This window comes from Hemiscyllium ocellatum, assembly GCF_020745735.1.
Source record: "Hemiscyllium ocellatum isolate sHemOce1 chromosome 27 unlocalized genomic scaffold, sHemOce1.pat.X.cur. SUPER_27_unloc_15, whole genome shotgun sequence".
Taxonomy (NCBI): Eukaryota; Metazoa; Chordata; class Chondrichthyes; order Orectolobiformes; family Hemiscylliidae; genus Hemiscyllium; species Hemiscyllium ocellatum.
The window spans coordinates 307705-328601 of record NW_026867482.1 but is presented as its reverse complement, the minus strand read 5'-3'; the positions used below and the strand labels follow the sequence as shown (position 1 = coordinate 328601).

Sequence of the window (20897 nt, the reverse complement as noted above, 5' to 3'; positions counted from 1 at the left end):
TTGAAATGGACAAGATTACATTTCAAAAGGATGGAGGCACATTCAAAGGGATATCTTAATATGCAAAATGACCCAGTAATATCTAAATGAATCTACATTTCGAAGAGACGTTGCCCTGTTTATAAGCAGAAATGACCCTTTAAGAGACAGTTATATCTAAAGGGGTAAATATACATTATCGAGGGGCAAGATTGCACTTAGAGAAACCCAACACATTTAAAAGGCATAACTACATTTGAAGGGGCATTTTTATATTTAAAAAGACACATTGAAATCTCATACTTAAAAGTACATGGTAATATTGAGAAAGCATGACCATGTTCGACATAGTGCAGCCACTTTATAAGAGAAGGGATTTGGGCTGGGGCGCGGGGGATGATTAATTTTTAAGAAAATATGCAAGTTATTATGATTTGGAATGATCTTGAAGGGGCGATGGCACCAGTAAGTGGCAAAAGTTAATACAAAATTCTTGAAAAGAAAATGATTCCAGATATATGTAGATGCAGGGAAATAATTCAACAAAAGAGCCATTACAAATTTCTGGAGCAAACAATATCCTTTTGAGAGATATAAATGGGAGCATCAATATTTAAGTAGGAATTCCAATTTTTGTTCTCCCAAAATCTATCTTGTCAGGGTGCAGTGTAAGCCAGTACAATTTGTTATGCCACAGTAGGCCTTGCAACTCAACCTCATTGTGTCCTCACCCAATATTCATATCTGTGTGCTGAGTAGTCCAGTTTAAGGGAAAGAGGGGATGATGATGGCTCTGCCAGTGATGCTCACATTCCATGAACAAATAAAATAGATCACAGTGCTGCCATCACTGCATGTGTCAGAATTAAATGATCAGAAAAATTCTGAACTTACTACAAACAGTTTGTGCACAATGCCATTATTTCTATTCATTCTTATCATTTTGATTGCAATTTAGTCTGTACCAAATTAAGAGCAGCCTTGATTTACATGTAGAATTGCCAATTATCACAATCTCTTTGACATTCTTATATGTATTAAAATTAATCTTCAGATTGTTCACAACTGAATGACATTACCAGACTGAAAATTCACAGCCTAAAAAATGTAATATCAAAGAAATACAAAGTTATGAGGAGAGATACATATCTTGTTTAACCAAATACAATGGCAGTGCAGAGAATTTCAGACATGCACAATAAATATTCACAGTGTACCCCTTATTTAATTCATTCAAGAATTTCAAATTGTGTTTGAGGCAATTCAACGGCAAATGGCAATTTTTTTTTGTTAATGCTTACCATAAATTGTGAATATGATTTTGATAAAAACAATCTATGTTTAATCCCAAATGGAGCAATTAAGTGCAAAGTTACTTTCAACCATTTAATAAAACACTGCAAATTTTATTTCATATGAAAATACAATCATTTTATAAAATCTTTACAAAGGAAATATATTAAACAAAATAGCTTTCCTGGATGTCAATATTGACAACAGTTATACAGCTTTTATTTGGCAATCGACCAACTCATTAAAATAATTTCAGAATAAATTAGCTGTTTTATTATTATACATTGTGACATTTCAATTAAAATCTCTCAAAGGAAATCTTTAACACAAAGCAAAAAGTTAGATAAAATTACAAAAATATCTTGCACAATTCACTTCAAATCATATCTGTTGAATCACAAAAAGATGATGCTCAATGTACCAAATGATGGACAATCACTAGTAATGAAGGAAAAACATTGTAAAGAATGTATATATCTCAATTATATTTTAAATGAATATCTACTCTGCCTTGGACAACAACAACTGAAAGTTTTTTTGACAAATTGAAAACTACAATAGCAAAGCTTCAGAAAATCCACCACTGAGCCAAAGCTTGAATAAAAGTTTTTTTTCAGGAAATCCTTTAATGATTTCAGGCTTCTCCAGCTTCAATTAGCTGAAGAAGAAAAAAATGCATTTGGTTGGAGACGTGAATAGAAAAGAATCAGAGAGATATGGACCAAATGCTGGCAAATGGGTCACTAGATTAATTTAGGATATTTGGTTGTCTGGACTGAAGGATTTGCTTCTGTGCTCTATGACTTTATTTCTACATAGTCTGAATCAATTTCACAAAACTAGGCCATTCATCCTTTACAGCCTGTCTTGGGCTGTGGCCTAACTACACACGTTTCAATGCAAGTTTCAGAAAGATTTCAGCAGCTCTTTCCAAAAAGTGAACATGCTTTCAGACTTTAGCAACGTTTCTGAATATATCAATGTAACTATTCTCAATGTTAAGGATCAGCCATTTCAGAATGTCATTTAAATGTAGAGCTATTCTAACAATAGGTGTGAATTCTGTTTGTGTCCCAATATCGAGTCAGACTGACATTGTTGTTTAAAAAGGTCTGCATTTAAAAGACATTCTTGAAGGTAATTTAAATCAAATTCTGGGATTATTGTACCAAAGAACAGAAGCCCATTCTAAAATATGAAAGATTTCATCTAAAATTGTTTAGTGAAGGACATCTCCATGACCGTGGCCTCCTTTGGCTATAAATTCTGTGATCATGATCTTATTGTCCACGACCACCTGATGAAAGAGCAGCACTCTGAAATGGAGTGATCAGTAAAAATGTCTCATTTGGATCACCCAAGGTTAGAAATGGAAGCATATCTCTTCATGGTTACAGTTTGATTTGCCCTTTCAACGTTCTTGAAATTTAAGGTGTTCCATTGTAGTGTTCAATTCTGATCCATTAAAATCAGTATCCAGTCTCATCTGAGTGCAGAACCAACTCAACTGACAGAACAAACAACTTTTCGGTTTGATTTTTAGATGTGACATCTTCTCTTCCCCGCTTCTCTGGTGACCCAACAGGACTACCAGAGCTGGAAGTACCACTCTCGAAATACGATTGCTGACCTACAGTTTTCTTGTGCTGCTGAACATAAGGATTTAAAAGCTGCTAGCCTGATCTCGCACAAAGCACAAAAACAGACTGTTCACCCGTGTCTGCGCAGAGGAGAAATTTCAGGAGGAACAGATCACAAAATAACAACCGTTACCAGTCCCACAACACGTTTCCCATGGACAAACTTAAAAATCTCACAACACCAGGTTATAAACCAACAGATTTATTTGGAAACACTAACGTTTGGAGCATTGCTCTTTTATCAGGTTGGTTGTGGAGAATGAGATCATGATCATGGAATTTATAGCCAAAGGAGTCCAGTGCCATGGAGATGTGATATATTAAACAATTTGAGATTAAATCTTCCATCTTTTAGAATGGGTTTCTGCTCTTTGGCATGTTAATTCCTGAACTGGTTTTTAATTACCTTCAAGAAAGTCATTCAAATGCAGAGCTTTTCTAACAATAGGTGTGAATTCTCTCTGGGTCCCAATGTTGAGTCAGACGGACATTTTTCTAAGAAATGTTTGCATTTAAATTACATTCTTGAGAAGGTAGTTTTTAGATTAGGTTGGGCTGGATTGGCTATGCTAATTTACCCTTATTGTTCAGGATATGCACTGTAGAGGGGATTAGCTATGAGGAATACGAAGGGGGTGGGTCTGGGTGGCAATGGTGCTAAATGCCTTCTTAACCATCCAGTCTACCAGTTTTTTGCAGGTTGCATCACTCTGTACCCGAACTCTCCCATGTCTCTTTTAACTATACAAGTCCTGTCCTTTCTCATTTTAGCAAAATGCAACTCCTTGCTTTTATTCATACCTCTCTCATATACGCACACCCTAACACTCCCTCACACACTCAGACTTATACTCCATCACACTTACACTTTACCAAGCATGCACACACTCTTACATGCACTCTCACACACAAACTCACATCACACACACACAACTCTGGAGTGAATTTTTATTGGCAGAATATTTGCAGATACTTTCAATTTTGCTCACAAAGCACATAATCTACAGGAAGTCAATCCATGTAATATTTTATATATTCCTACTTTAAAAACAGAACTGGTCTGATTCAAGATTGGGATACTGACAGACTCGAACCTCACAACTTTAATGTATTGTGTGAGCTGAGATGTCACTTTTTAAAAAAAAAACCATAAGTCATCAAGAACATGACTTAGATGTCGTTCTTGGATTTACATATTAATGAGCCAAAACCTGCAAGATATCAGTTGCATGATGCTGTGAATTGTGCTATAAGATCTGTGTCATAGGATCCTGCTCCACAGCTACCTGTGGAAGGAGCAGCGCTCCGAAAGCTAGTGCTTCTTAATAAACCTGTTGGGACTATAATCTGGTCTTGTGTGATTTTTAACTTTATCCACTCCAGTCCGATACTGGCACCTCCACATCGTTTCTGGTGAACACAGCCCATACCTCCTAGTGCTGCCAGTAAACTTTACAATGCCAATGAAACAACACAGTACCTGCACTCCTGAAAAATTTACAATTTCTAATGATACTAGCTACCCATGCACCGCTCCATCTGATACACAACATTGAAAACTTAGTGCAGGAGGCTGAAAGAAATGAACAGCTTTAAAACAAAAACCTCTTAGAGCTCAAAGCTTTCAATGAGAGTCTGAGCCTGCGGTAAGTTCAGGTAATCTTTATTGTGACCCAACTTTGTTAAAGTTTCAGATCCCCCAGCAAAAAGGTGTAGAAAAAGTAGCTGCTTTTTAAACAGCTCAAGGTCAAAGCATGCATACTCCTCACCACACCACCCCCCACCATCCCACCTCACTTTCTTTACTATTGGTCATCACCGAGTTGTCCCTTTGTAATCGGATCCTTGGTACAGCCGTAACCCGGAGGAAGTATTGCCTCACTCAGCAATTTCAACCCATACCCTGTCTCCAAGTAAGTTTCTGCCCACTCATCTGCCAGGGGCTGAGTGGGGGGGGGTGGGAGGAAAGAGGGGAGGTGTTGAGCAGAATAGTTTCTGGATTAGTGGTGCTGGAAGAGCACAGCAGTTCAGGCAGCATCCAAAGTGCAGCGAAATCGACGTTTCGGGCAAAAGCCCTTCATCAGGAAGGGCTGATTTATTCCTGATGAAGGGCTTTTCCCCACAAACATCGATTTCGCTGCACTTTGGATGCTGCCTGAACTGCTGTGCTCTTCCAGCACCACTAATCCAGAATCTGATTTCGAGCATCTGCAGTCATTGTTTTTACCTGAGCAGTATAGTGTTAACCACACAGCTGTGTGTGTCTGGAGTCACGTGTAGGCTGGACCAGGTAAAGGATGCAGCTGGATGACTGAATGAATCCTTTCCCACAATGGCAGTTTCCTTCCCTAAAAAGAGCATGTGAGAATCAGATGGGCCCCCCACCCCAAAAACGGTTTCACTATCAGATTCTGAACTCCAGATTTCGGACCGAATTCCAATTCCATGATCTGCCATGGGCTGGATTCAAACTCAGGAGTCCCCGGAACTGGGTTGATAGTCCAGTCCTTCATGGCACTCGGTTGTTGCTCCTTCAATCACCCTGCGATGGCACGTGAACTCGTTGGTGCCTCCGCAGGTGGGAGGAGCAGATGAAGGCCTTCCCACACATGTGCAGCTGAAAGGCTTCTCCCCAGTGTGGATCCGCTGGTGGGTCTGAAGATTGGAGGAATCACTGAACCCCTTCCTGCACTCAGGACAGCTGAAGGGTCACTCCCCTGTGTGAACCCTCTGGTGTCTCAGCAGGATGGAGGAATTGCTGAAGGCCTTCCCGCACTCGGTGCAGGGGAATGGCCTCTCCCCCATATGGATCCGCCGGTGGGTCAGCAGAGTGGTGGAATTGCTGAAGGCCTTCCTGCACTCGGGGCAGTTGAAGGGCTTCTCCCCAGTGTGGAGACGCTGGTGCTTCCACAAGTTGCTCACCTGACTAAACCCCTTCCCGCACTTGGGGCAGGTGAATGGCCTCTCCCCTGTGTGGACCCGCTGGTGAGTCAGCAGGTGGGAGGAATTACTGAAAGCCTTCCCACACTCGGGGCAGCTGTAGGGCCTCTCCCCCGTGTGGACCCGCCAGTGGGTCAGCAGGTAAGTGGAATGTCTGAATGCCTTCTTGCACTCGGAGCAAGAAAACGGCCTCTCACCAGTGTGGAGTCGCCTGTGGGTCGGGAGGTTGAAGGAATTGCTGAAGGCCTTCCCGCACTCGGGACACGGGAACGGCCTCTCCCCTGTGTGGACCCGCTGGTGAGTCCGCAGGGCTGAGGCCTGGGTAAAACCATTTCCACACTCAGGGCAGCTGAAGGGTCTTTCTCTGGTGTGACTGCGCCGATGAGTCTCCAGGGCAGATGGGACACGGAAGCCTTTCCCGCAGTCACCACACTTCCATGGTTTCTCCACAGGGCGGGATTCCTCAGGTTTCTCCATGGCCAAAGCTTCAGCCGCACACAAATGCGTTTAGAGCCCCTTCGCACCGTGATTTCCTCTTAACAGGCGGTATAGCTGTTACACGCTCCACACTCAGTGCACTGCAACAGTAGGTTGGTTTTGAAATTTCTGTCTTCAGATCTTCAAACGCTGTAAAAAGAGAATATGAAAGTCATCACTGTCAGTCCAGGGTAGAAATTCAGAACAAGCAATTCTGCTTTCTGGTAAACATTCTTTTCTTTTATTATTCCACAAAATTGAAAGCGCCATCCCATTCGCTCTCTCCCCCTCTGTTCTCACTCCATTTAACTAATTCTCCTGAAGGTGCTGATTCAGGATCTTACAGGAGCATAAAAGCAAAAATGTCAAAGCTTATCTTTCTGAAACTCCACCTGAAAGTTAATATCTTTCACGTCATTGGCATAATGCTGAGAGTGAGCAGGTCTGATTTGGAAAGCAAAATAAAGTGTGCCAATTCAGGATGAACCTGCAATGCAGCTTCTTGAGGAACAATCTCAAGAAATGGTTAATATCCCCGGGAAAGGGAGCATAATGAGGCATCAAGGTATTAACACCGACACCAGAGAGAGAAACTGAACATACAGACGTGGCAAATGTTAGTGGAAAGCCAGAGTCATAGAGATACACACTCAGAAACAGACACAGGCCCTTCAGTCAAACTCTGCTGTGCTGACCAGATATCCTAAATTAATCTAGTCACATTTGCTAGCACGTGTTCCCTGTCCCTATGAACCGTTCGTCTTGATTCACCCGCGAGATGCCTATTAAATGCTGTAATTGTACCAGCCTCCACTACTTTCTCTGGCAGGTCATTCCGTACACACATTCACACCCGCCCAAACCTTGTGAAAAAGTTGCCTCCTTAGGTCTCTTTTAAATCTCCACGCCCCCTTCCCCGCCGCCCTCACCCTAAACCAATCACCCTCTAGTTCTGGACTCCCCCACCCCAAGGGAAAGACGCTATCTTATTTTATAAAAGTGATTTTATAAAAGTCTATAAGGTTACCCCTAAGATTCTGGCGCGGGCTGGGGAAAACAGCCCCAGGCTATCCTTCCGTCCCTCCTCACCCGGGTAATGAAGACACATACCTGAGTTTGCAGAGTCTGCTCCTTCCCTGGATTCACTCCAGTTGCTACCAGTGAACAGAGTGTCTCCCGCTTAGATTGAAGAGTTGTCCAGCGAAAAGGTTTTACTCTGAAAGAGCAGAGCCACTTCCGCGTTGTGACGTCATCGATGGGTCGAGGCGGTGAGGGAGAGACAGGAAGGGGAGGGGCGACAGGGCGAAGAGACGCCTTGGGTCAGGGGCGGGGCGACTGGGTGGAGCGAGAGGCGGAGTGCGGCCGGGACAGTGGGAGGAGCAAGTGTCGAGCGACGGCCTACGAGACGAGGGGGCGTGACGCGACGAAGGGGCGGGGCGAACGGCGGCTCCGCACTGCGCCTGCTCCGAATTGACGGCCCGCACTGCACTGCACAGTTTGCAAAAATCCTTTCCCTTCAGAGAATCCGCACAATGTAGAAGCAGGTCACCCGGCCCAATGAGACCACAGCTGCAAATGTGTTGCAGGTCAAAGCACCTCAGGAATGCTCGAAACGTCGAATTCTCTATTCCTGAGATGCTGCCGGGCCTGCTGTGCTTTGACCAGCAACACATTTGCAGCTGTGATCTCCAGCATCTGCAGACCTCATTTTTTACCCAATGAGACCACACCGACCCTCCGAAGGGTAACCCTTTCCCCTCCTGCCCGATATTTACCCACCGAAAAGACCTCACCTGCACATACCTGGGCACTATGGGTAATTTAACATGGCGAATCCACCCTAATCTGCACATCCCTGGACCATGTGGGGCAATTTAGCATGGCCAATCCACCCTCACCCTTCACAGATTAACCACTCTCCGAGAAAAACAGCTCCTCCTCATCTCTACCTTAAATCTACTCCCCCTAATTTTATGGCCGAGTCTCATCCACCAGCAGAAACTACTCGACAGGGCAGGGAGCTGGTGGGCTTGCGTCTGGATGGCATGCTCTTCAGAGTGGTTGAATGGCCTACTTCCACACTGTAGGGATTGAATGATTCACTGCAGTCGTGTTTGCCCCGGATCACAGTGCGCAGAACCTTCCATCTTCCACCTTCCACCAAATCAAAAGATAAGTCTCACCCTCCGCTCTCGTATGTGTGTTATCTGTCTGCTTAATCGTTTCCGGTGAATACGGCCCAAATCCCGCTGCTGTCAGTAAACTTTAAAATGCTCAGGAAACAATGCAATACCTGCGGTACTGAAAACCGTCAGGTTTCTAATGATAACAGTGACTGATTCACTCCTTCTGATGTACAGCAGTGGAAATACAATGTTGGAGGCTGAAAGAAATGAGCAGTTTCAAACAAGAACCCACCTAACCCTTCACTCAGCTCCCCACTCAGCACACTGTACTTACTGCCGGTAAACCTGAAAGCACTTCATCCCCACAGTGCAGTGAATTCCCACTTTCCACTAAACTTCTGGATGTACTCATTCACTCAGTTGCTGTCCCACAAATTAAAGATTTCACTGTAACTTGTTCTGTGCAACGAACCAGAATTCATCAGGGACCTCGAAGTGAAGGAACCATTGGGAAGTCGTGACCATAACACAATAAGCTTCAATCTGCAATTTAAGAGGGAGAGGGTACAATCGGAAGTGACAATATTTCTGTTGAATAGAGGGAACTATGGAGCTATGAGGAGTGGGCTGGCCAAAGTTCAATGGTGCCATACCTTAGCAGGGATAGCAGTGGAGGAACAATGGCAGATATTTCTGTGTATAATGCAGAAGATGCAGGACCGGTTCATTCCAAAAAGGAAAAAAGATCCTAGAAGGAAGCATGGGTGACTGTGGCTGACGATGGAAGTTAAGAAACACATGAAGTTAAAAGAGGAAAAGTATAACATAGCAAAGATAAATGGGAAAACGGAGAACTGGGAAGCTTTTAAAGAACAACAGAGGATTACTAAGAAGGAAATACATAGAGAAAAAATGAGGTACGAAGGTAAACTGGCCAAAAATACAAAGGAGGATTGTAAAAGCTTTTTTAGGTATGTGAAAGGCAAAAAAATGGTTAGGACTAAAATTGGGCCCTTGAAGACAGAAACAGGGGAATATATAATGGGGAACAAAGAAATGGCAGAAGAATTGAATTGGTACTTCAGATCTGTGTTCACTGGGAAGACATAAGCAATCTCCCTGAGTTAACAGTGGCTGAAGGAACTGATCTTAAGGGAATTTATATTTGCCAGGAATTGGTGTTGGAGAGACTGTTAGGTCTGAAGGTTGATAGGTCCCTGGGCCCTGATGGTCTACATCCCAGGGGACTGAAGGAGCTGGCTCGAGCAATCGTGGATGCGTTGGTGATTATGTTCCAGAGTTCGATAGATTTGGGATCAGTTCCTGCGGATTGGAGGGTGGCTAATGTTGTACCACGTTTTAAGAAAGGTGGGAGAGAGAAAGCAGGAAATTATAGAACAGTTAATCTGACCTCAGTGGGAAAGATGCTAGAGTCTATTATAAAGGATGAAATTACGACACATCTGGATAGTAGTAACAGAGTCAGCATGGATTTATGAAGGGGAAATCACGCTTGACTAATCTTCTGGAATTTTTTGAGGATGTAACTCTGAAGATGGAAGAGGGAGATCCATTAGATGTAGTGTACCTGGACTTTCAGAAAGCTTTTGATCAAGTCCCACATAGGAGGTTAGTGAGCAAAATTAGGGCACATGGTATTGGGGGCAAAGTACGAACTTGGATTGAAAGTTGGTTGGCTGACAGGAAACAGAGTAGTGAAAAACGGTTCCATTTTGGTATGGCAGGCAGTGACCAGTGGGGTACCGCAGGGATCAGTGCTGGGACTGCAGCTTTTCATAATATATATTAATGATATAGAAGATGGTGTTAATAATAACATTAGCAAATTTGCTGATAATACTAAGCTGGGTGGCAGGGTGAAATGTGATGAGGATGTTAGGAGATTGCAGGGTGACCTGGACAGGTTAGGTGAGTGGTCAGATGCATAGCAGATGCACTTTAATGTGGATAAATGTATGGTTATCCACTTTGGTGGCAAGAACAGGAAGGCAGATTATGACCTAAATGGTAAAGGGACAGTACAAAGAGATCTGGGTGTTCTTGTACACCATCAATGAAAGTAAGAATGCAGGTACAGCAGGTTGTGAAGAAGGCTAACAGCATGCTGGTCTTCATAACAAGAGGATTGAGTATAGAAGCAAAGAGGTTCTTCTGCAGCTGTACCGGGCCCTGGTGAGACCACACCTGGAGTACTGTGTGCAGTTCTGGTCTCCAAATTTGAGGAAAAACATTCTGGCTATTGAGGGAGTGCAGCGTAGGTTCACAAAGTCAATTCCTGGAATGGCGGGACTACCTTACACTGAAAGACTGGAGCGACTGAGCTTGTATACCCTTGCGTTTAGAAGACTGAGATGGGATCTGATTGAGACATATAAGAGTATTAAAGGATTAGACACTCTGGAGGCAGAAAACCTGTTTCCACTGATGGGTGAGTGCCGAACCAGAGGACGCAGCTTAAAAATACAGGGTAGACCATTTAGGACAGAGATGAGGAGAAACTTCTTCACCCAGAGAGTGGTGGCTGTGTGGAATGCTGTGCCCCAGTAGGCAGTGGAGGCCCAGTCTCTGGATTCACTTCAGAAAGAGTTGGATAGAGCTCTCAAGGATAATGGAATCAAGGGTTATGGAGATAAGGCAGGAACAGGATACTGATTAAGGATGATCAACCATGATCATATTGAATGGTGGTGCAGGCTCGAAGGGCAGAATGCCTACTCCCGCACCTATTGTCTATTGCTCCCAGTAAGGGCAAAACATCTTTGAAAGCTGCTCTGAAAGTGCTCTGACTCTTCTGCTTTCAGCAAAGCTGATTAGAGTTATAAAGCATGGAAACAGACCCTTCAGCCCAGTTTGTCATGCAAACCAAATATCCTAAGTTAACCTAGTCACATTTGGCCCATATCCCTCTAAATCCTTCCTATTCATGTACCTATCCAGATGCCTTTTAATGTTGTCATTATCTGGTAGTTTGTTACACACATGCACCATCCTCTGCATGAAAACCTTGCCGGCCACGTCCCTTTTAAATCATTCCCCTCTCACCTCAAACATATGCCCTCTAGTTTTGGACACCCCTACCCTGGGGAAAAGTGCTTGGGTATTTACCCTATCCATGCCCCTCATAAACATCTATAAGATCACCCCACAGCCTCCAATTCTCCATGGAAAATATCCCTAGCCTCTTCAGCCTCTCGCTGTAGGTCACAAGCATGGCAACAGCCTTGTAAATCTTCTCCAACCACTTCCAAAGTTTCACAATCTTTTTGCTATAGCAGGGAGACCAGAACTGAACACAGTATTCCAAAAGTGGCTGAAACAATGTCTTATACAGCTGCAAAATGCAACACCTCTCATTTCTCTAAATTAAACTCCATCTGCCACTCCTTGACCCATTGGCCCACCTGAACAATTCTAATTTATAATGAACTCTTTTTCCTCTCTTATTCGCTAGAAGCTGAAAATCTCCATCCCACATACTCTCTTTCCATTTGCCGAATCTAATCCCTGCTGTACCTCATCCTGAAGGATCTGCTTCATGCTGACCAACAGGCCCACACTCAGGAGAGATCTAATTGAAACACAGAATACTGAATGGCCTAGACACAGTGGATGTTGGGAAGATGTTTATGTTGGTAGGAGAGACTTGGACCCGAGGGCATAGCCTCAGAGTAAATAGAAGGCCTTTTAGAACATAGATAAACATGAAACTCTTCAGCCATATAGGGGTGAATCTATGGAATTCATTGCCACAGAAGGTTGCAGAGGCGAGGTCACTGAGTATATTTAAGACTGAGACATATGTTCTTGAGTACCAAGGGGATTGGGGGTTATGGAGAGAAAGCAAGAGAATGGGATTGAGAAACCCATGAGCCACAATTGAATGGTATGAGCAGACTTGATGGGCTGAATGGGCTACTTTCTGCTCCTATGTCTTCTCGTCTCATGCTGTCCTGGACACAATAAGAGAACTGGGAACAGAAGACGGCCATTTGGTCTTTCGAGCCTGCACCAGCATTGAACAGATCATAACTGGATGTGAATCTAACTACATCTAAGTGGATAGGCTGGGACTTTTTCACTGGAACACAGCAGGTTGCGACGTGACCTTATAGAGGTTTATAAAATCATGAAGGGTATAGATGAGGTGAACGGTGGGTCTCCTTTCTCTAAGGTGGTTTAGGATTAGGGAGCAAAGTTTGACGGTAAGTGGAGAAAGATTTCAAAAAGACATGAGGGGCACCAGTTTTTTTTAAAAAAACACAGAGCGTGGTTTGTGTGTGGAATAAATGTCCAGAGGAAGGATGCAGGTACCGTAACAACGTTTCAACGTTACATTCACACATCATTCCTGATGAAGGCTCATGCCCAAAACATCAACTCTCCTACTCGTTGAATGCTGCCTGACCTGCAGTGCTTTTCCAGTGCCACACTTTGACTCTGATCTCCAGCATCTGCAGTCCTCACTTGCTCCACATCCCAATACATCACCATTTAAACAATACACCTCCTTTCTGCTTTTTTTTCACAGCAGATGCTATACTTTTACATTGTGGTACTGCATTTGCCATGTGTTTGTCAATTGTGGACTTCTCTACATTGGGGAGACTTGGGGAACAGTTCACCGAGCATCATACCTGGGCCCACAGAGGTCGGCTGGACCTCCCAGTCACCAGCCATTTTAATTCCCCTTCCCACTCCCTTTCTGACATAACCATCTTTGGCCTCTTCCCTTACCACAATGAATCAAACTGCAAATTGGAGGAACAACATTTCGTCTTCTGTCCAGGCTGCGTAGAGTTGGGAGGACTCAACATTGGGGAACTCAACTTCAAATAAGCTCCCTATCTTTCTAGCTCCTCCTTCTCCCTGCCACCAACCAGATTCCTTCCGCTCATTGATGGGGGCTAGAGGATGGGGCTGGGGAGAACAGAAATAGAATGGATGGGGACTGGGGAGAATAGAGAGAGAATGGACGGGGCTGGGTGTAGCTGTGGAGAACAGAGAGAGAGAATGGACAGGAGGGTAGAGGGTGAGGGAGATTAGAAGGACTTGGGGGGGGTTGAGAAAGGCCTGCAGAGCAGAGCATGGGGGATCCAGAGAATGCGGGTAAGGGTCTGAGAGGGAGAATGTGGGGATAGAGTGTTGGGGAGAGGGCAGGAGAGAGAATGGTGTGGGGTGCAGAATATGAGGACAGACAGAGAATGGACGGGGGACAGAGGGTGTTTGGAAAGAGGGAATGAGTGGCAAGGAGAGGGTGGGGGCGGTGGAAGTATGGGCAGCAGAGAGTTGGTGGAGAGAGAATAGACAGGGAACAGAGAGATGGAGAGTGGAGGGTGAGGGGAGAGAGAGAGGATGGATGGGGGGGCAGAGGGTGGGGAGAGGGAAATGGACATGGGGCACTGTGGGTGGTAGGGTGGAAATGGACAGGAGGAGCTGTGGATTGACAGGGGGTGCCGAGGGTGGTGGGGGAACGGAGAGGAGGTGCTATGGGTAGCAAAAAGACAATCTTTTTATGCAGAGGGTGGTGTGTGTGTGTGGAAAAAGCTGCCAGGAAGTGGTGGAGATGGGTACAATTACAATATTTAAAAGGCACCTGGGAGGGATATGGGCCAAAGGCTGGAACTTGGGACTGGGTCAGCTTGGGACATCTGGTCAGCATGGATGAGTTGAACCAAAGGATCTGTTTCCGTGCAGTGTGTCTCTAGATGGCTATCGCTCTATGATTGAAACCTCACCTTTTTACTGATAATCTTCCTGCTGGACTTTTGTAGTGCACCCAGTTTCAGGAGATTTGTGGTGGGTACAAGTGGCACATGTCTCCTATCATGGGAATTCTGGAAAATATAAAGGGGCTGTTAAAAGTACTTCAACTTTGGGAACACGGGGTCTCGTGGAAGCAGGGCATTTGACAAGCCTTTTCAGAGAAATTCTCTCCAACTGGTGGACTATAGACAGTTTTCCCATGGAATATTACACAGATATTAAGAATGTTACCTTCTGGAAAACATTTTCCTGAAAAATGCAGAAGAATTCAGCTTGCTAACGTGAAACAAATGTTGGAGAGAAAGGAAACTGCCAAGATCAAAAGGCTGATGAATGTCAACATTTATCAGATTGTTTCGAGAACAGAAAACCTGTACTGGAGACACCCTGAAGAGGGTTGTCTCATACCTATTCCTTCAATTAGTTTTCTATGTCTTAATTGTTAAGTCATACCTAGCACATGGAAAGATGACTATGGTTTGTAAAGGTCAGTCATCGCGGCTTCTGGACAACTCTGCAGGAGTTCATAGGCGAACCATCTTCATCAATGACCTTCCTCCATCATAAGTTCAGAAGTAGCGATGTCACAATAATTGCAGATGTTCAGCACTATAAACAACTCATCACAAACTGAAGCAGTTCTGTTTGAAATGCTACAAGATCTTAACCAAATCCAATGGGTGGTGAGTGGCAAGTAACATAATGCCACGCAAATGTCACACAATGACTCATCTCCAAAAGAGATAATCTGACCACTGACCTGTGATATCAACAATGTTACTGTCACTAAATACCCCACGATCAACATCCTTGGGGTTTACAATTGAATAGAAACTCAACTAAATGATCCATACATACAGAGTGGCTACAAGAGCAGGTCAGAGGCCAGAAATATTGCAGTGAGTAACTCATCTCCTGACTGTCCAAAACGTGTTCCAACTTTTACAAGCCACAAGTCAGCAGAGTATTCCATTACTCCCCACTAGCTTGGATGGGGTTCCAGCTTCAATTGTATTTGAAACGCTTCATACCATCCAGGTCAATGTTGCCTGCTTGATTGGTACCATATCCACTGTTCAGAAGCAGTAGTGTGTAGTATCTACAAGACGCACTGCAAAAATTTACCAAAGCACCTTACAAGTTGCCTTTCAAACTAACAACCACTTCCATATAGAAGAACCAGGAGAACAGATACATGGGAACACAACCTCTTGCAAGTACCCCTCCAAGCCACTCACCATCTTGACTTGGAACTGTATTACTGTTCCTTCAGTGTCACTGGTCCAAATCCTGGAATTCCTTCTCTCAAGACGTTGTGGGTTACCGTACAGGATGTGGACTACAACGGTTCAAAAAGGCAGCTCACCACCACATTCTCAAGGAGAACCAAATGCTGGCCAGCCAGCGACACCCATATACCAGAAGTAGATTTTAATAAATTATTGAAACAGAGGGTTGGAATCTGCAAACTAAAGAAAATCAATGTTAAGAAGGGTCCGATGGAGGGCATTGATTCGGTGCTTATTTGAGAACAGATAAAGAACGATTATACTGACACTGAATTGGAACTAGAGTTTAGAGTTCAACAGCTGTAGTGTTCCACTCAATATATAAATCTAAAATCGATTAAACATTTTCCCCCTGACGTGTACTTCATTAACAAGTGACTGCAACAGTTAAGAAGGCATCTGGGATACTGGATTTCATGACATTAATGGCACCTTCCGTTCCCACGATGCCATGCGATGGAGAAACCTCTCTATGGGGCCCTGGCAGTGCGCATGCGTGCAGTGAAGCAATGTTACTGAGTGTGGGAGAGGAATGGCGCCGGCGGCTGAAGGAACAAGAACAGAAACCGCTGGAAAAGCTGAGCAGGTCCGGCAGCTCGTGTTGAGAGAAATGTGAGGACGTGTTTCGGGTCCGGGGATCCTTCTTCAGAACAGGACCAGGTTTCAGAAACATCCCGGGGAGGTCGCCAGGCCCGAGCGCCAAGACCTGGCTCCTGCCCCCGGGGAGAGGAGACAGTGAGACAGGGTAGGATTGGGAACCGCGGGAGGAGGGAGACTGGGGAGTTTATAAACTCCTAGGGGGAGGCCGCAGGCCGCGAATAAAAGCCCCACAGGCCCAGTGTTTACTTCACCGGGGAAGGAGCTCTCGGGTTGCCCGGGCAACAGGGCGCCATCATTGTAAGGATAAGGCGCATGTTGACTTGGGGCGGGGAGCGCGGGCGGCCATCTTGGTGAGGGCACCATCAACCGTCACTTCCGGGAGAGAAATGACAGTTGGTGTCATTCAACATGAATTTTCTCATTTCACTCTGAGAGACCTGGCCCTGAGCCTGGTCTGTGTGTCATTAACACAGGAAAAGGGAGTGGGAGGGAGAGAGAGATCTGGAATGATACGGCTGTGAATTTGAGGTGAATGAATCTGATCATTTGTGGCGCTGGAACAGAAACTGGGTCCTTCCAAGATCGCAGTGACCAGGAGAGCATTGATGTGTTGATGTTATTTTCAGTTTGTAGACTGGGAAAAGAGAACACCAGGAGTGGAGGAAAGTCATGATGAAGATGGATTTGAAATTCTATACAGGAGGAGGGATAACTTGAGCCAGCACCCGGCCCTTATCCCTCCAAACCCTTCCTGTTCATATACCCATCCAGATGCCTTTAAATGTTGCAATTGCACCAGCCTCCTCCACTTCTTCTGGCAGCTCATTCCATATACTTACCACTCTCTGTGTGAAAAAGTTGCCCCTTAGGTCTCCTTTAAAATTTTCCCATCCCATCCTAAACCTATGTTCTGTAGTTATCAACTCCCCCACCCCAGGGAGGAGACTTTGTCTATTTATTCTATCCATGCACCTCATCATTTGATGAACCTTTATAAGGTCACCTCTTAGCGTCCAACTCTCCATGGAAAACCGCCAGCCTGTTTAACTTCCGTTTATAGCTCAAATCCCTCAACCCTGGCATAATCCTTGTAAATCTTTTCTGAACCCTTTCAAGGTTCATACATTCTTCTGATAGGACGGAGACCAGAATTGCATGCAATATTCCAGAAGTGACCTAACCAATGTCATGTACAGCCGCAACATGACCTCCCAACTCCTGTACTCAATACTCTGACCAATAAAGGAAAGCATACCAAACACCTTCTTCACTATCCTATCTATTTGCGACTCTACTTTCACGGAGCTATGAACCTGCACTCCAAGGTCACTTTGTTCAGCAACACTCCGTAGGACCTTACCATTAAATAGTTCTGCTAAGATTAGCTCAAGATTTGCTAATTGCATGATCTTGGACCATAGTTTGGGGTGTGGGTTACCAGCACCGGGATTTGTAAACTTTTAATCCCATCAATTTCCCCAACACCATTTCCCCATGACTACTCATTTCCTTCAGTTCTGCTCTCAATGGACCATGTGTTCCCCAGTATTTTGGGGATGTTACCTGTGTCCTCCTTTGTGATGATAGAAGCAACATGTGTGGTCAATTGGTCTGCCATCTCTTTGTTCCACATGAGAACTTTGCCTGTTCTGGTTGTGATTGTTTTCTCTAATTTTTTTTGTCTTCACATACCCCATTTTCCCCTTTTGATCAATCCTTTTGTTGAAACCTGAACTGCTGCCAGTCTTCAGATCTGCTACTTTATTTTTAGTCAATTTGTACGCCACTCCTTTGGATCTAGTCCTTTCCATCATGTCCCTTGTTAGCCGTGGCTGTGCCACCTTCTGTGTTTTATTTTTTCAGACAGGAATGGACAACCGTTGCAGTTCCTCCAGGTGCTCTTTAAATGTTTGTCATTTCTTTCAATAATGTTCCCTCATTTGTTGTGGCCTGTTTGTGCCTCTGCTGTTGTAATTTCCTTGCTTTAGATTTAAGTCCCCAGTCACAGAATCACCTCTGTTCCTCTCCATTTTAATGGAAAGTTCTCTCACTCAGTTCTACACTCTTCTGCAGGAGACCTCTTACAGCTACATGGCCATTTATTCCCTTCTCATGAAGAAATTAATATTTTGGAATTAAAATGCCATTGTTCAGCAGAACCATGGCCACTTTTGGAATGTTGTGTGCAGTTCTGGTCTCACTCCTATCAGAAGGATGTTGTGAAACTTGAAAGGGTTCAGAAAGGATTTACAAGAATGTTGCCAGGGTTTGAGTGATAGGGAGAGGCCAAGCAGACTGAGGCTGTTTCCCCTTGTGCGCTGGGGGCTGAAGTTGATAAAATCATGAGGGGCATGGATAGGGTAAATAATCAAGGTCTTTTCCTTGAGATGGGATACTCCAGAATGTAAGGGTAATAGGTTCAGGGTGGGGTGGGGAAGGGAAGGTTTAAAAGGGACGTAAGGGGCAACTTTTTCATTCTGAGGGCAGTGTGTGTAAGGAACAAGCTGCTGGAGGAAGTGGTGGAGGCTGGTACAATCACACCATTTAAAGGCCATCTGGATGGGTATATGAATAGGAAGGGGTTAAAGGAATATAGGCCAAGTGCTGGCAAATAGGCCTAGATTGATTCTGGATATCTGGTCGGCATGTTCACTTTCTCTCTGGTGTCGGTGTCAATACCTTGATGTCTCGTTTTCTCCCCTTTCCTGGGGACGTTAACCATTTCGTGTCTCATTGTTCTTCAAGAAGCTGCATTGTAGGTTCATCCTGAATTGACAGTTTTTGCTTCCCAAAATCAGACCTGCTCACTCTCAGCATTATTCCAATGTTGGGAAAGAAACTAACTTTCAGGTGGAGCTATCCAAAATTCAGAGAGATGTCAGTCTTGACATTTTTGCTTTTCCGCCCCTGTAAGATCCTGAATCAGCACCTTCAGGAGGATTTGAGTGGAGTGAGAACAGAAGGAGAGAGAGAGAGAGAGAGAGAGTGGGATGGTGCTTTCAATTTTGTGGAATAACAAAAGAAAAGAATGTTCTGCAGAAAGTAGAGTTACTTGTTCTGAATTTTTACCCTGGACTGACAGTGATGACTTTTGAAATCTTTTTTTACAGAGTATTTGAAGATCTGAAGACAGAAGTTTCAAAGTCAACAGATGAAGGGCTTATGCTTGAAATATCGACTCTCCTGCTCTTCAGATGCTGCCTGACCTGCTGTGCTTTTCCAGCGCCGCACTTTTCGACACTGAGTGTCCAGTGTCTGCAATCCTCACTTTGATGTCTATGTCTGACAGTCACTCAATCCATTGGAAACACAACAATATTTGACTGTGATTCTGTGAGAAGGAGCAAAGCTTTTTGGTTCCTGTTTCTATATGTTTTCAGAATCAGTGGGACTGGATGAGAGACCGTACTGTTGCAGTGCACTGAGTGTGGAGTCAGAAATAGTTATACGACCTGGAAAGAGGAATTCACGGCAGGGAGGGGCTCGACACATGTTTGTGTGCAGCTGAAGTTTTGGCCATGGAGAAACCTGAGGGATCCTGCCCCGTAGAGAAACCATGTAAGTGTGGTGACTGTGGGAAAAGTTTCCATTTCCCGTCTGCCCTGGAGACTCATCGGCGCACTCACACCGGGGAGAGGCCGTTCCCCTGCACAGAGTGTGGTAAGACCTTCAGCAATTCCTCTGACCTACTGAAGCACCAACGGGTCCACACGGGGGAGAGACCCTTCAGCTGTCCCAAATGTGGGAAGGGCTTTACCCAGGCCTCTAGTCTGCTGGCCCACCGGCAGGTCCACACCGGGGAGAGGCCCTTCAGCTGCCCCGAGTGCGGGAAGGCCTTCAGCAATTCCTCCGGCCTGCTGAGGCACCAGCGGGTCCACACGGGGAGAGGCCCTTCAGCTGCCCCGAGTGCGAGAAGGGCTTTACCCACACCTCCACCTTGCTGACCCACCGGCGGGTCCACACCGGGGAGAGGCCCTTCACCTGCCCCAAGTGCGGGAAAGCCTTCAGCAATTCGTCCGACAGACTGAAGCACCAGCGGGTCCACACTGGGGAGAGACCCTTCAGCTGCCCTGAGTGTGGGAAGGGCTTAACACAGGCCTCCACCCTGCTGGCCCACCAGCGGGTCCACAGTGGGGAGTGGCCATTCACCTGCTCTCTGTGTGGGAAGGGATTCACCCGCTCTTCCCACCTGCAGAGGCACCAGCGAGTTCACATGCCATGGCAGGGGGATTGAAGGAGCAATGGCAGAGTCCCATTATTGACTGGACCCCTGGGTTTGAATCCCGTCATGGCAGTTGGCGGAATTGGAATTCGGTCAGAAGTCCGGAGTTCGGAATCTAACGATGCAACCATTTTTTGGGGGCAGGGGCGTGAGAACCCCCATCTGATTCACTCATGCCCTTTTTAGGAAAGGAAACTGCCGTTGCAGGAAAGGATTCACTCAGTTGTCCCAGCTGCATCCTTTACCCGGGTGGCCTACATGTGACTCCAGACCCACAGCAGTCTGGTTAACTCCACCACCTGTGGAAATGAACAGGGAGAAACTTACTTGGATACAGGGTCTGGGTTGAAATTGCTGAGTGAGGCAATACTTCCTGCGGCTTAAGGTTGTACCAAGGACCCAATTACAAAGGGATAACTCGGTGCTGACCAATAGTAAAGACAGTTGGGGGTGGGGGGACTGGGTACGCTTTGAACTTGAACTGTTTTTTAAAAAATAAGCTACTTTTTCTATGTCTTTTTGCTGGGGGGATCTGAAGCTGTAATAA

The 20897-nt window shown here is 45.1% G+C and overlaps 1 protein-coding gene and 1 pseudogene across 1 annotated transcript; one reads left to right on the top strand and one right to left on the bottom strand.

Moving 5' to 3' along the window:
• LOC132807363 (zinc finger protein 208-like) overlaps nucleotides 1-20897 on the top strand; it is a 133343-nt pseudogene that overhangs the window by 69727 nt on the left and 42719 nt on the right.
• Nucleotides 5099-7549, bottom strand: LOC132807352 (gastrula zinc finger protein XlCGF7.1-like). The gene is made up of 2 exons (XM_060821583.1): nucleotides 7440-7549; nucleotides 5099-6479 (listed from the first exon to the last, which is right to left on the bottom strand). Exon 2 carries the CDS (start codon nucleotides 6327-6329, stop codon nucleotides 5622-5624), a length of 708 nt encoding a protein of 235 aa, XP_060677566.1. The 5' UTR covers nucleotides 6330-6479; nucleotides 7440-7549; the 3' UTR covers nucleotides 5099-5621.

What these genes read in the sequence shown, in the direction of transcription:
- LOC132807352 (XM_060821583.1), bottom strand. Translation starts at nt 6,329, where the DNA reads ATGGAGAAACCTGAGGAATCCCGCCCTGTGGAGAAACCATGGAAGTGT.